Source organism: Gavialis gangeticus, unplaced genomic scaffold (assembly GCF_001723915.1).
Source record: "Gavialis gangeticus isolate Ggan-Ray unplaced genomic scaffold, GavGan_comp1, whole genome shotgun sequence".
NCBI classification, from domain to species: domain Eukaryota; kingdom Metazoa; phylum Chordata; order Crocodylia; family Gavialidae; genus Gavialis; species Gavialis gangeticus.
Window position 1 is genome coordinate 220,026,820 of NW_017729032.1, and position 13,933 is coordinate 220,040,752.

The window sequence follows — 13,933 nt, forward strand, 5'->3', positions numbered from 1 at the left end:
CAAACCCAAATGTCAGAAACTGAGGTCCCAAGGCCTCAAGACTTTTCTGCCTGACTTTGGCTCTCCCCCAGGTCTTTTTTATGAGAGTCTGACATGAGGCTATTTTGCATGTTGTATGCCTCATATGTATGGCTGCATTTTGGAAGTGAAACTTTTTAGGTGGATAAGGATTTCCTGGAAAGCCAGTTTACACATAAGCATAACCAACTCAGTTAAGAAACAGAAGTCAGTTTTTGTCTATTTGGACAATTTCCACTGAGTTTAAGATTACTCTATAAAAGAATATGAAGTCAGATAATGGATTTCTATTTGTGGTTTTGTGCTGCTAAATTTTTGTGGAATTATAGAGTAGTTTAAATTCTTGACTAAACTAATGTGGAAATATACAACTGTATTTAATAAAGACACTAGTTATTTTCAAAGTCAGCAGGGAAATGTGCAAACTCTCTTGTTTGTTTTGTAAGCCTTAATTATTAAGTTTGAAATATTTTTCCCCTTGTTTTCTGAAACAAGTAAATTAAATCATTGAAGAATAACTGACTTGTTCATTTTTGAGTGTAACCTCACTGCAGACAAGACTGTAAAAGATAAATGAATGCGAGCCTAGAATTTGGCACTAGATTTTTAAATTAGGCATATTTCATGTGTGAAGTATCTTTTGTCATTTGTATAAGCCAGATCCTATTCCACCTAGTAGATGCCTAAGCCAGGACCTGTTCTTCTGTGCTTATGTCCCTGAAAATGTTAATGCAAAAGGTGGATGAGTCCCCTTAATGTTCTCTTCTTTCTGTGGTTTAGTCTTAAGGCTAAGATGATAGCATGTTACAAAAGTAGGTTCCGTATTGTTTTTTTCAGGTACTTGAGCAAGATAGACCTACATTGCTAGACATACAACATGATAGTGCCTGCGCTGCATCAAAGCACAGCATCACATTAGGCAGGAAACACAGTGCTGGAAGCAGAAAGCAGAGCAGCAGCTTTGTCAAAGAGCACAGAGCAAGAAGCAGAAAGCTGAGCAGCAGACCTGGTCAGGAAAGGGAATCAAAGTGGTATGTGGGGAGGGTGCAGGCCTAATTTGTAGGGGTCAGACAGGTTAGCCCCTGCTGCTCTAAGGTTGGTACATGCTACAATTGTGAGATAATGGTTTGTTTTAAAGGAACGTCCGGAAGAAAACCGTGATTCAGCAAGTCACAATTTCCTTTCCTGTCTCCCTGCTGCTCTGGGAAGGGATTGAACTGTGCCAGGTACAGACCGAGTATAATGTATTGTGTGACCTAGTGTGCTGTGGGGAGGATAGAAGTAAGGCTCCCTGCATTCCCTGCCTCATCCTGCTCCTCTTCTCAGGGCAGGGGTAGTAGCACCCAAGTGCACCCAGTCTGCCCTCTTACCTATGAGATGGTTAGCCAGTGAAGGGATGTAAAGGAACATCTGGTGTTTGCTGAACTAACCAAGTTGTAATTTGGTGCCATGGGACTTAAATGGGAGTTGTCTAGGTTACTCCCTTTAAAAACCTGGATCCTAGATGAGCAAGGAGATTCAAAGTTATGCTGACAGTGCAAGTCTTAACTTCCACTATTCTTGACTTTTGAGAATTATGAACATAACCTTACTGGCACGTTAGCATTAAGTTTGTGTTTAATTCTAATCTCACAAAAATGTGACACACTGTCCTTTGGATAAAGCAGAAACACAGCGAGGGTTAATGAAGTGCAGGTCATAAAATTAGTTTTGTGTATTCACTTTTAATGAAAAAAATACCATATGAATAGAAATGGAAGTATAACAAAGACTCTTAAATTGATTTAGGAAAATACAGTGATAAATAGAGCAAGGAAAACAATCATTTTCACTCCCAGTTATCTGTATATCATTTAACTGCTCAGTCCCTACTCAGTCATTTATGCTCCAAAACAGCCTACAAAATATAGTTTTACTGAAGTATTCACAGTTAAAACCATAAAGTCTTATTTATTCACCACTGTAGTGTCCATACATTATTTTTACATTTCTTGCATGCCAAAAAGTACAAGTGACTTTTAAATAGAAATGAATCTCTAACAAACCATACAGTGGAGGAAGGAAAACTTGATTTCATCTGTTTCCTTTCCATTTCATAACTTATAAATTATTACTGGCAATGTGCTTATTTGATCAAAATTATTTTTGTAAGCTACTTTTTCTTTAATGTGCAATATCTTGGACTTCACTACCAAAACCAAAGCTGCTGTTGTCACAGTGCCAATTAATAAGGACATAGTTTTTACCCAGAACCAGGAGGTTACATTTAGGATAATTTCCAAACCCTTCAGGCATGAAAAAATAACAACAACCCCCCAAAACTAAAATTAAAACACGTCACAGCGTTCCATAGATTAACACTGCCCCTTGTGTATGGCTTAGTATGGTCCAACTCCTAACACAGAGACTATTTATATCAGTTTCTAGTGTGTCTATATTTTCTTAAATTGAAAGAATATCTTTAGAAAAGAAATCCGATCTACTAGAACATATAATGGGGATAGATATACTTCAATTATGTTACTTGAAATAAGATAGCCATTATATAATGAATAAAATATCCATTATAGTAAGCTACTGGCTGGCAAACGTTAAATTAAATATAGACTTTTACATATTCTGTATTTGTAGTAAAGTATTACAGCATATTAAAGAGAACCTTTTTTAAAACCTCCTGGCCAGCACAAAACAAACACTGGATTTCACTGCCCCATAATAGGTAGCTGAGAGTTATGAAGACCCCTGTCTCTTTTGGTACTGTATTCTAAGCTTTTCCAGTTGTTCTACACACTGCGTCTGGGCCAGCTTCAATGTCCGATTCTCTTCTGTCAGTGCTGCATACTGCTCAGCCAGCTGAGCAGCATCCATGCTCTCCTTTTCCGCTTGTTCCAGTCTGGCAATCAGCTCTTTTCTAATGATTAAGAAAACACGAAGAGTAAAAGATGAACTATGTCATACATGGGATATGTGAAAGGTATTAAAGCAGATTTGTTTTCTGGGTTGCATTATTCCAGACCAGTGACTCTATGGATTTAGGCCCTGACTCAGGAAAGTATTTCTATTCAAAACTGCACCTAGTCCAACCTATGTTTAATTTCACTCTATGGAACTGCCATTTACCTGCCTAAATTTCAGCAGCTTCCTTAAGTGCCCTTCCTGAAGAGAGACTGATTTAAGCATACACTTAAGAGATTTCTTGTGTTTCTTAGTAAATTAGATTTAATTAGCTCTTCCACTGCAGAGCTTCATTTGTAGAGTGCCAAATCCTATCTTTCTTTGACAAATAAGATGAACTGGATTTGGCCCTGAGGACTATGCCTAGTATAGGTCTTTTGCAATGTCATTGCTCAGGGAAGAATCTTGGGACCTAAAACAGAGGTTTCACATCCCATTTTATGCCCTGTAGTTCAAATCTGCTGGGATCCTCTTTGCACTTAGATATAGAAAGACTTGGCAACAGATTCCTCAGTAAAGATCACAGCAGCCTTCTCTAGACCTTTTTCGTCCAGTTTTTTCATAGAAGCCTTCATAACATTTGGAACAAGTATAAGGAAAGACCCTGCCAAGGAGACAACTACATAAACGAGGTCCCCTCTGAATATGGATTAAAGGATGTGACATAAGAAGGACTAGAGAAATTGTTTTCAGATGTTTAAAACTTCATAAGAGTGAAAGTATTTCAAGTACAGTGAGCAAAATCTTTGCTCCTTTCTTCCAAATTACTCTGCATGTAATGATAGACTAAAACAATGTAAAACTTTCCCCCACTCTAGTATATGTGCTTCTGACTAATTTTTAAAGACATTTTCCATGTTTTTTAAAATCAGTTTGAACAGCCATTTTTAGTTTGTTTGCCCCACCTTTTCTGTTCAAACACCAGTCTTCATAATGAGGAAGAAATGTACATGTTGAGGCTTATAATTACTGATCAGCCAGTTGTAACATTATCTAATTATTTAATTTTAAATGCACAACCAGCTCGCTCCCTCCAAATCCCATTTATTTCTTCCTAGATATTAATTTATTTCTCTAATTCTGAAATGCTTTCTCTTCAGTAGCCAATCTAGTATGAGATGAGTGCCCTCAACTCTTCCTAACCTCAGTAGGAGCTGAGCATGGATGAACAAATTGTTAATGGGCTCAAGCTAATTAGCAAAGCAGAATATTAAGTTTTTTTTCAATAGAAGACACATTTGGAAGTGATGGGATTTATGTTATCTGATCTGACTTGGTCTGCTAAGTACACATGCAATTTAGATGGCCCTTTCTCTTCATCCCAAGGACAGAAGTGTATCTCAGCAAGAAAACTACGTATGTGTGTGTCAGATATGGAAGTCCTATTTCTCTGTACTTTGGTTGATTTTGCAGCCATTAGATGGTGAGTGTTGCAGTTACGAGGTCTCTGACCCCTCTTAATTTCTTCTCATCAGAGATGAGAGGTGTCTTGGACTGTACCATGCTGCTAGTCTTGAGTCCCAGGCTGCTACCTCCAGGACAGAGTCATAAGGTTGCAGGGCCCTATGCAGTATCAGTTGTGATTGCATCAAACAGGTCTCACATATGTCTGGCACCTATTATTAAGTCAATTATTTCTGAGAGCAATGACAATGGTAAGCAGTGACCAGATAGCTTCATTAAAGCAAAATGAATATACACATGATCTTAGCCTACAAGAGGCTGAGAAGCCTCTCTTGTTTTACTTAAAAGCTTCTTTTGTGTTACTTAGAACAAAAACTTTAAAGAGAAGACAAATCTTAAAGCAATAAACTAAACCAGTGATTCTCAACCAGAGTGCTGAGCACCCTCATGAAATTCTCTGAGGGTGCTGCAGGAAGTGTAAGGAGATAAGCAAGATGTGAGGAGACAAGCAAATAAAGGCAAAGTTAGGCTCTTCCTGTCTAGCTGCTCCCCCATCCTGACTGCCTTCCCCCTCTGCATGGAAGTAAGCGCTGTATAAATAAATTAGTTTTTAAAATGGGGGGTTTGCTCAATTCACAAAAGTTATGGAGGGTGCCTTGAATCTGACAAGGGATGCCTTGAGTCTAAAAAGGTTGAAAAGCACTGAACTAGACAATACTGGTATATACATGTACAGCTTACCAGGTATCTAACTTGTCTTCCACATGGCTTCTTGATAGGTCTAAATTTCTTTTATACCTTCCTCCCCAAGAGCTCTATGGTCTGGCTAGCTTGGTCTGTTCTTTTCACTCACAAACCATTTCTTTTTCCCTCCTTCAAGGGAAATCATCTTTCATAGCTGCAAAGTCCTCCTGGTCATTTAGCTTCCCAGAGAGTAACTCACTTTGTAACTCTTCATAGCCCTGTAATCTGTTATTTATTCAGCCCCGCAAGGACAAGGCTTGCAATTGGCAAAGGATGTAAGGCTCCTGAAGCTGATAGCTTTGTCCAACATTTTTAAGTATGCATGGGGCCAATGTATTCTTCTAATGTATTCTTCCAGAGCTTCCTCCTATTAAGCTAAATTAATGCATTCATACAGGAAAGTCTTATAATCCTATATAAAATACCTTCCCCTCACAGACCAGAGTATTGCTAAAATAATTGTATCTCAGTTTTCTAAATGATGTAGCAACTACACAACAATCACAGGTGGGCCCTTATGCACCTGCATGGTTCTACTTGTGAGCAGACTCTACAATTTGGAATGATTTACCTTGTTGTATGTTTTATTTTAGCTTTCATTTTTGATAACATAATTTTGTTCATTTTTGTTTTCATGCAGCTACGGTTGTTGTAATGTCTAATGATTTACAAACCTGCTGTCCCAAATCTGTTTCCTACAAAGGCAGTAAGGAGAGAGTGCAATACACCCACTGGGCACATCTACATGTGCCATTAATGTGCAGCAATAAACTCCAGAGCTTATTGCTCCACAGTTTATCACTCCTGGGACACTCCCAGGCACACCGTTTACATGAATCAGAACAGCTCTGGCTGGCAGGGGCCCCCGAGGAGGTCAGCCTACCAGCCCAGGGCTGCTCTGACTGCACTCAATGGGCTGCGGGGGGGCTGGCTGGGGCATGAGGGTGCTTCTGTGTGGGGCTAGCTGGCAGGCAGACCCTGCACTGAATTACCCTCGTGCTATAGCCAGTCAGTCAGCATCAACACGTGTGCTACTTTGCATGAAAAAAAACTCTACAGTACAAGTACTACCCTGCCACAGTTTCCTGCACCCCAATAGGAGCACACATGTAGATGCTGAGAAATTTACAGCACAGTTAAATAGTCAACTGGACAGTAAACATCTTGTGTAGATGCACTCACTATGGTACTTTTAAGTTACTGAAGGGTTCTTCAACTTGGGAGATGCACTTGCTGTTGCAGATTTCAGGCTCCTTTACACCAATGAGGCAATGCAAAGCAGTTAGAGCAAAAGATAGGAGCCTTTATCTTTCTGTTTGCCAGGTATAACTATAACAAATCATACTTAATTTCTCAGAGGCTTTTGTCTAAAAAAGTTTCAATTATTTTTTTGTTTACCAGAATTACATTAACAGTGGCAGTATCATAGCCCATGAGATGCAACCAAGGCGCGATGATTGCTAGTTGAAAGAAAACTTTTACAGTATTTTTAAAAGCACACTGTTAGTGACCGACTCATTCCTCTTCTCACTGCTAAAACCAGTTCTAGAAAAGGCAAGGATAAATCAAGCAAACTGTTCTTATTATGAAAGTCACACTTTCCTCTCTGAGGCTGCTACCAGTGGGAATACTGCCTACCTAAAAACTTCAAGATCTTGTGCAAATAAATGTTATGGATGAAACGCTCCAGTTGTATCCATTTAATTGTTTTAAAAATGTTAGTCCTTTGAAACTTCCTTTCTTCAATGTTGTCTCTTGGGGCTAAGAGAGAATTTCCACCAAATCTATTATTCCATTGGTTGTGATGCTAGACTGAAGGCTTGAGCTTCTACGGGCTACCAGCTGCTCACTTCTGAATGTTCCAGGGACATTGCTTCAAATGTATTCTTAATTGCTTTGGTTCTTCAGTTATACAAAGAAAAAGAAACTGAACTGAATATTCAGTAACCAGCATCTGAGAAAAAGCTTCTACTTGTACTATTTTAGGAAAAATACTGGCACTTCTGAAAGTCAAGCACTAGTTACATCTGCTAGACTCAGGTCAGGAGTAGTGCACACAGACATTATAGATCTGTAAATGAAAACCTTGCAATGCCTTCAGCAAGAGAGGCTTTGAGCAAGTATCTTTTCCAACCTCTTCTACAAATACAATTCATTCCGTGTCAATGATGTTGGCTGGAGATCTGATTTCTTAAACCAGCTTAAATAAGATAACTAAGATCCATTTAAGCCTTCTATCCCCACTTGTTTATTCCTGGGCTCCTTCCCTCCTCCCTACACTGCTCAGCCCACACCCTAGATCATCTCTCCCAAAAAGCGACTCCAAGCTCCATTGAACTCAGGCAGTACAAGGAGCTGTCTGCCTCTGAGTCAGCAGAACCTACTTATTCTTTTCCCATCAGGATCAACACCTGTTAACAGGTGGGTTGATGTTTCAGACAGATACTAGTAGCCTGTTACAGAGGCCTAAGTTTAGAACACCAGGGAACTGCTAAATGTTATGAATGGTACGGTTTATGAAGTCCACAAAAAAAGATGAGGCCACCACCTAAATTTTGCTTGTGACATAATCCAGAATTTGAATTAGGCTTTCAGCGGTTAAAGAATACCACACTAAGCTCTTGCACCACCTAGCCTTTTGTTATGGACTCCTAATACATAGATCTAGGATTGTGCAATCAGTGTTTCCTTTAAGCAGCTACACTGTGTTTAAATATTAACAGAACTGATAAAGCATTTTGTAATATGTTGCCAAGCTACTTGAATCTATGAGGAAATCTGAAATGTACTTCTTCAAAGTACATGTTCATTTTTTTCTGGGAACAGTGTTGTTTTACATGGCAAAAATGCAATGAAATGCAAATCCTACAGGACCAAAAAGAGAAATGAAACAAACTGGCGTATTCTTAATGAAAAGGCCTTTATTCTCACTTCTGAAGTAAAAGCTACTTCTGTGGAAAGTAGAGATGGCTTTTTATTTCATTAACTATGAATAACAATTATAACTGCAAAGACCAGATAATTCTGCTAAATCTTCTTGAAGAAATGAAGTAGAGAAATTTGCATAGAGATGGATATTACCACCCAGGTATTAACCTGTAATCGGGGTGGTGCTGGACTGCTTTTGCTGTGTGAGCCTTATTTCAAGGACAGCTGACATCAGGGTCATATGCTTGTTGTAGCACCCTTTAAAAAACTGTCACTGGTTGAAGGCCAGTGCCTTAATACTACCAGTTCATTCATCATTTTGGGGTAGATTTCAGCACAGGGGGACCTAGAGAGCAAAGAATTGTAATTAATTGGCTTCTCTTTGGGAAGAATGCTCCCTTTACATAATCAAGCAACGGCCAGCAACAATATGGTTTATGCTATGTAACAGAGTCCATGATACAGCAAATTACAGCGTGCCAGAAATGAGCAGTTCCAGCACCTCAAGGGTGAGTGCTGACAGCGTTATAGAACAGGCTGACCACTCAGTTTTTCATGCTTAAAGGCCATTTTGCACAGGTACAAGAAATACCCAAGATGCTAGTCAATGGGTAAATGGAGCATGTGTAATAATCAGCAGAATATAGTCAGTGAGTTTGGCTTACAAAGCTCCTTTTGGAACATCCACAAGTACCTCAAGAAAGCTTACTGAGGAGAGACAGAGGTCTTTAGTGAGCTATTCTTGCTTCATTTGCTCAATGCGCAGCAAGGGTCAAAAAAGTAAGAAACATGTTAGGATACAGAGGCATGAGCTAGGAGATAAATAGTATGTCAAGTATAAGTTGCTATTCCATGCACCAATGCTGCAGCCTCACCTGGCATATTATGTGTCATTTTGGGGACCCTGTTTGTAGCAGGGAAAAAACATTCATCTGAAAAGACTGAAAATAAGGAATACAGCTAGGTGACATGTAAATAAAATAATGAATGGTAAAGGGAAGAAGAGAGGATAGTTGGGGATTATTCAGTATATATAGAATATGATTATCATGGAGTATATCTAGCCTGGATTTTAATTGGCATTAATTTACTCCATAGCGGGTGCGACGAGATGTTTACTGTGCAGTAGACCAATTCACTGCACAGTAAACATTATGCGTCTACGTGTGCCCCTGTTAAGATGGAATAAACTAATTTACTCCACAGCAGGATAGTACGTGTTGATACAAGTACTATCCTGCTGCAGAATTTTTTACTCAGCAGCAGTGCACATGTGGATGCTGATATGGCTGCCTGGGGCACAAGGGTCCTGCCAGCTAGCCCCGCACTGAAGCATCCTTGTGCCCCAGCCAGCCCCTCCACAGCACACTGAGCTGGGGGAAACAGCCCCAGGATGGCAGGCTGACCCCTGGGCTCCCTGCCAGCTGGGGCTGCTCCGACCCAGCTCAATGTGCTGCTCTCCTGTGGCTATGTGTAAAAACGGGCCTGGAAGCAATACAATTCAGTGTGATAAGCACCAGAGTTTATTCAAGCACACTAATATACACATGTAGACATACCCAGTAAGGAGGTAACGAGCAACTGAACACACAGTTGGCAATATTTAAGCACCTAGAAACTAGATGTTAGGGAACCCAATCTGCCTTGAGCAAATGGCTACCCTGGGATGAAACTGCCTAGGGAAGCAGACACATTTACAGACATGTTCTGGGAAGTGGGTGGGGCAGTGGCTTTAATTAGTGCAGCTCCAAGAACTGCTTTAATTAAAGCACCCGGAGCATCACATGTATCAGCATCTCCACGCTGAAAAATGGGGGGCTTAAGTGCCCCACCCCATTTTTCAGTGCAGGGATGCTGAAACACATGACACAAGTCTGCTGGAGTACTGTAATTATCATGCTCCAGCAGACTTGATTAATTGAGTCTGCTTCAACATGCTGTAATTACAGGACATCAGAGCAGCCTCCTTGCCCATGTATAGGAGTCCATTATATATTCTATGTAGTAACCTGTCCACATAGTAAAGTTAGGCAGAAGGCAGGACAGGGTGCCATTTGTGGTGTCTTCCACCTAACTTAAGACTAATTTGGCCAACTAAAGTTGCTCTAAATTTTTCAAGCACTAACTTTACCCTGGCTTTGACTTATGTATCTGGACTGTGCATCATTCATCAGTTCTGCTTTTACTAAATAGTAAAGCCCATTTACTATTCAATAATCATGTAATGCATCTGCCACATGAACAAGATATTCAATTTGATGGAAAGAGAGCAGATACAAAACTGATCAAAGCACCCTTTTTTTTTTTTTACCCACAAAATTAATTTGTGGAACTTATTGCCACACGACATCATGGAGGCCAGGCACTCAGGAGGCATCATAACAGAACTGAATGTTTATATGAATAACAAGAATACCCAGGTTTATAATAATAGAGATCTGAAAAATAATCAAGAGCTTTGGAAGGGATATCAATCCTAATGCGTTGGTGTATTAAGCAATTTAAAAGTTTGGGAATGTAACTTTACCTGGGACAGGTTATCACATAAAAATGTGTCTACAGGGTTTCTCCCTCTGAAGCACCTACTAGAGACAGTATATTGGATTATATAGATCACTACTTTGATTCATTATATGAATTCTTATGTCCTCCCACTAATTTACTTTTGAATATAGTTTCCATGTATTGCTTCTCAGAAGTATTTCAATGTGCTAGTAACATTTCTAGCAAGGATGGCTTAGCAGTACACTGAGATGGAGATGAACATTGGTCAAGTCACAGAAATCCCCACCCCTCAGTAATCTGAATGCTGGTACCACACACAGGCTTTACACAAACAGCCCATGCCTTTGAAAGGAAGAAAGGGAAAAAGAGAATAAGGTAGATCCTCCAAAAGGTAAGGTACTCTTAAATAAGTGTTGACTACAATATGTGTAGAGGAAAGGAAGGGAAAAACATGCATGACTGAGAAGAAGAGTGATCCCAGACCAAGTGATAATTGCACAATATTTTCTCCAGAGATATGTTAGAAGCATCTGGGGGAGGAAAGAGCTAAAACCAGACAGAGCTAAGAATATACAATTATAGCAGCAACCATGACAACTCCAATATTTAACTACTTAATCCAGGGTCATTAGCTAGTAATAGCAATATGACAAGAGCTCAAAATAACCAGCCATTCCATTCCTTTCACCCAAACATAGAGATCCAAAAACATCTGTTATGGAAATACATGTACATTTCAGGAACATAAATTAAATTACATTCCTGGGTGCAAATGTGGTGCGTTCTTGCTTCCACACCCCTTTCATTCTTTTCTCTCTCTCCTTCTGTGCCAGGCTGATTCTGATCTCGGATCTGGACACTCAGCTAAATTCTCTGCTGATGTTAATTTGAATAAGTCATGTAAAGACCACAGCATCTTGCCCATTTACACCAGCAAAGAATTTGGCCAATTTCCTTTTAAATTCTCACTATTGATTACAAATTCAACTTCATTCTTTTTCTCTTTTCTTACATTTTGTTCAATAGCAACATCTTTCATTTCAACACCTCTTTCATGTTTTCTCTTTTGCTCTACCCTTAATCCCCCCATCACTTGCATTCTGTTGTGAGACACAAATTGAAGCCAAATTTGGTCAGTTGTTTGGGCAGAAAAGTAATAAGAAAAATGTCAAAGGCAATGTTTTGTTCTAACACTATTTTGACATTTTTAAAGTGAGGTATTCTGACTTTCCATTTCAGGATCTTTCATTCTGAAATTTATACAAATATTTTTGGGGGTTTTTTTTAAAAAAAGATATCGCCCACCCAAAAAGGAACAAGAGGCTGTTTCAAATTGAACAAAAAAATTGTTTGATCCCAAATTATTATTTTAAAAATACACTATTTTTATTCAGGTTTTATTTTTGTTTGTTTTGCCAAGGGAATAAAAACCAGACATTTTCATTTTGGATCAATCTGAAATTTTTTTTATTATTTTTTAGTTTGGTCAGCAAACGGAAAAAGAACAATTATTCACACAGCCCTTGTCTTTGGTTTAGACCAAGCTATCATCTTCTTCAATATACTGAAAAAGGTTTTCGTACCACTCCCAGTAGTGCTTGTTGCCAAGTGACATTTGACCTTTGAATTCCACAGGTGCGCTAAACTCTGGAGAGGAAGTTAAGAATGCTGGGAGCCATCCAATAGGCCACTTGTTAGCTTTTGGTAAAATGTGAGATAAGTGGGAGAAGAATGTTGTACAGGCTGCCATTTGTTTAAAATATAATGGACGCATTCTACATTTTCATCTACTTATGGCACTTATTACTTAAGAATATCGTTTAGAATATTTAACTATTACGAATGCACATTTCCATAGAGTCAGATTTAAATTGGTGGTAGTTAGGACTTTTGCAATAGCATTCAAATTGTGGCTTTCAGAAAGATCAGAAAGAGTCCAGTATTTCAATCTTCTGTCAGTTAAATTATAAATACGTTAGGATTTAAGACCCCTAGTGCCATCCCTCTTCTTTTAAAAAAAAGCAAAACACTCTTTCTTTCTAACCTATTGAGCATTCAGTATGCCATTTCATTCCAGCCACTGTGATCTACTCTAGCCTATAGAGCATGGACATTTACTCACACCTATCTTCCCTAAAAATGTTGTGCTGTTTCTGTCTAGAAAAGTAAAGTACTACACAAAAAGCAAGTCACCTAGATATTCTCTTTTAGATAATGTGATTTAATTGCTGGTGAAGCTGCTGAATTGATGTCCTTATTTGTCTGGGCATTTCTAATGCACCCTCCACCCTGAGCACTCAGTATATAATTAGGAGGCATGTAAGAATGGACTACAAGGAAAACCTGTCTCCATCCTCTTTCTAATTGCCTTTCAGCTCTTTGAAGACTGTTATCAAACCCCTCCTCCAGGCTGAATAACCCTGGGCGTGTGTAGACAAAACGAAGGTTTACTTCACCCTAAATTGAAGTGATGGGTTCTTAAAAACACTGCTTCAATTTAGGGTGAAGTAAACTCCTGTGTCGTGTACACCCGTTTTACCTGCCTCTCTGGCGACGGGGAGAGGAGAATGAGCTGCCCGCAGGCGGAGCGGTCCCTGGGCTTTGGCAGGGGGAGGGAGTGCGGATGCTAGTGCTTCCCTCTGCGGCAGCAGTGGCCCCCCCAGGCAGCACCTGCCTGCAGGCACCCGGCTCAGGCGGTCCCAGGGGGCACTGCAGGCACAGAGGGAAGGACCAGGTCCCCACGCAGCTCAGGCAGGCTCCAGAAGAAAAAAAAGATTGGGTTGGCCCCTTTTCTTTTTAATTCAATGGAGCCTGCCTTCCCTGGCTGCTGCCAGGCTGCCTGCATACATAGGCAACTGGTATGGGGTGCACAGGGGTGCACATGCACCCCCTGAGGAGGCCAGTGCCCCCCCGATGGCTGACACTGATGCTATCGGTAGGGCTGGTGCCCTCCAACAGGGCTGCCACCATCAGCAGCTTCTGCAGGTGCCCTTCCAGATTCAGGAGGTACCAGTCGCTCATGCCTGCACAACCCCTGAGCTGCACGGAGACCAGTGCTTCACTTCATGGCTGCAGGGCAGCAAACTAAAACTCCTCAAAGATGTTTTAGTTTGCTGTGCTCCAAAATCACTTAAGGTGCATTACGCCATCGAATGTATTACAGCAGCTGGAATTAATGTGCAATACACTGCCAACACATGCAAACACCAGCGCCATTATAGTTTCATAGTTTCATAGTTTCTAGGGTCAGAAGCGACCTGAGTAGATCATCTGGTCCAACCCCCTGCCATGGCAGGAAAGAGTACTGGGGTCAAACGACCCCAGCAAGGTGTTCATCTAACCTCCTCTTAAAACCCCCCAGGGTAGGAGCCTGCACCAC

General features: G+C 40.2%; 1 protein-coding gene across 4 annotated transcripts in view; it reads right to left on the reverse strand.

The window, feature by feature from the left end:
- Positions 1 to 1,724: 1,724 nt before the first annotated feature.
- Positions 1,725 to 13,933, reverse strand: part of MAP3K7CL (MAP3K7 C-terminal like) — a 68,661-nt gene continuing 56,452 nt past the window's right edge. For all 4 annotated transcript variants that reach the window (XM_019525589.1, XM_019525588.1, XM_019525590.1 and 1 more), the window contains one exon: positions 1,725 to 2,929. In XM_019525589.1, coding sequence (XP_019381134.1) covers positions 2,749 to 2,929 — 181 coding nt within the window. In that variant the 3' untranslated portion in view covers positions 1,725 to 2,748. The remainder of the gene's footprint in view (positions 2,930 to 13,933) is intronic.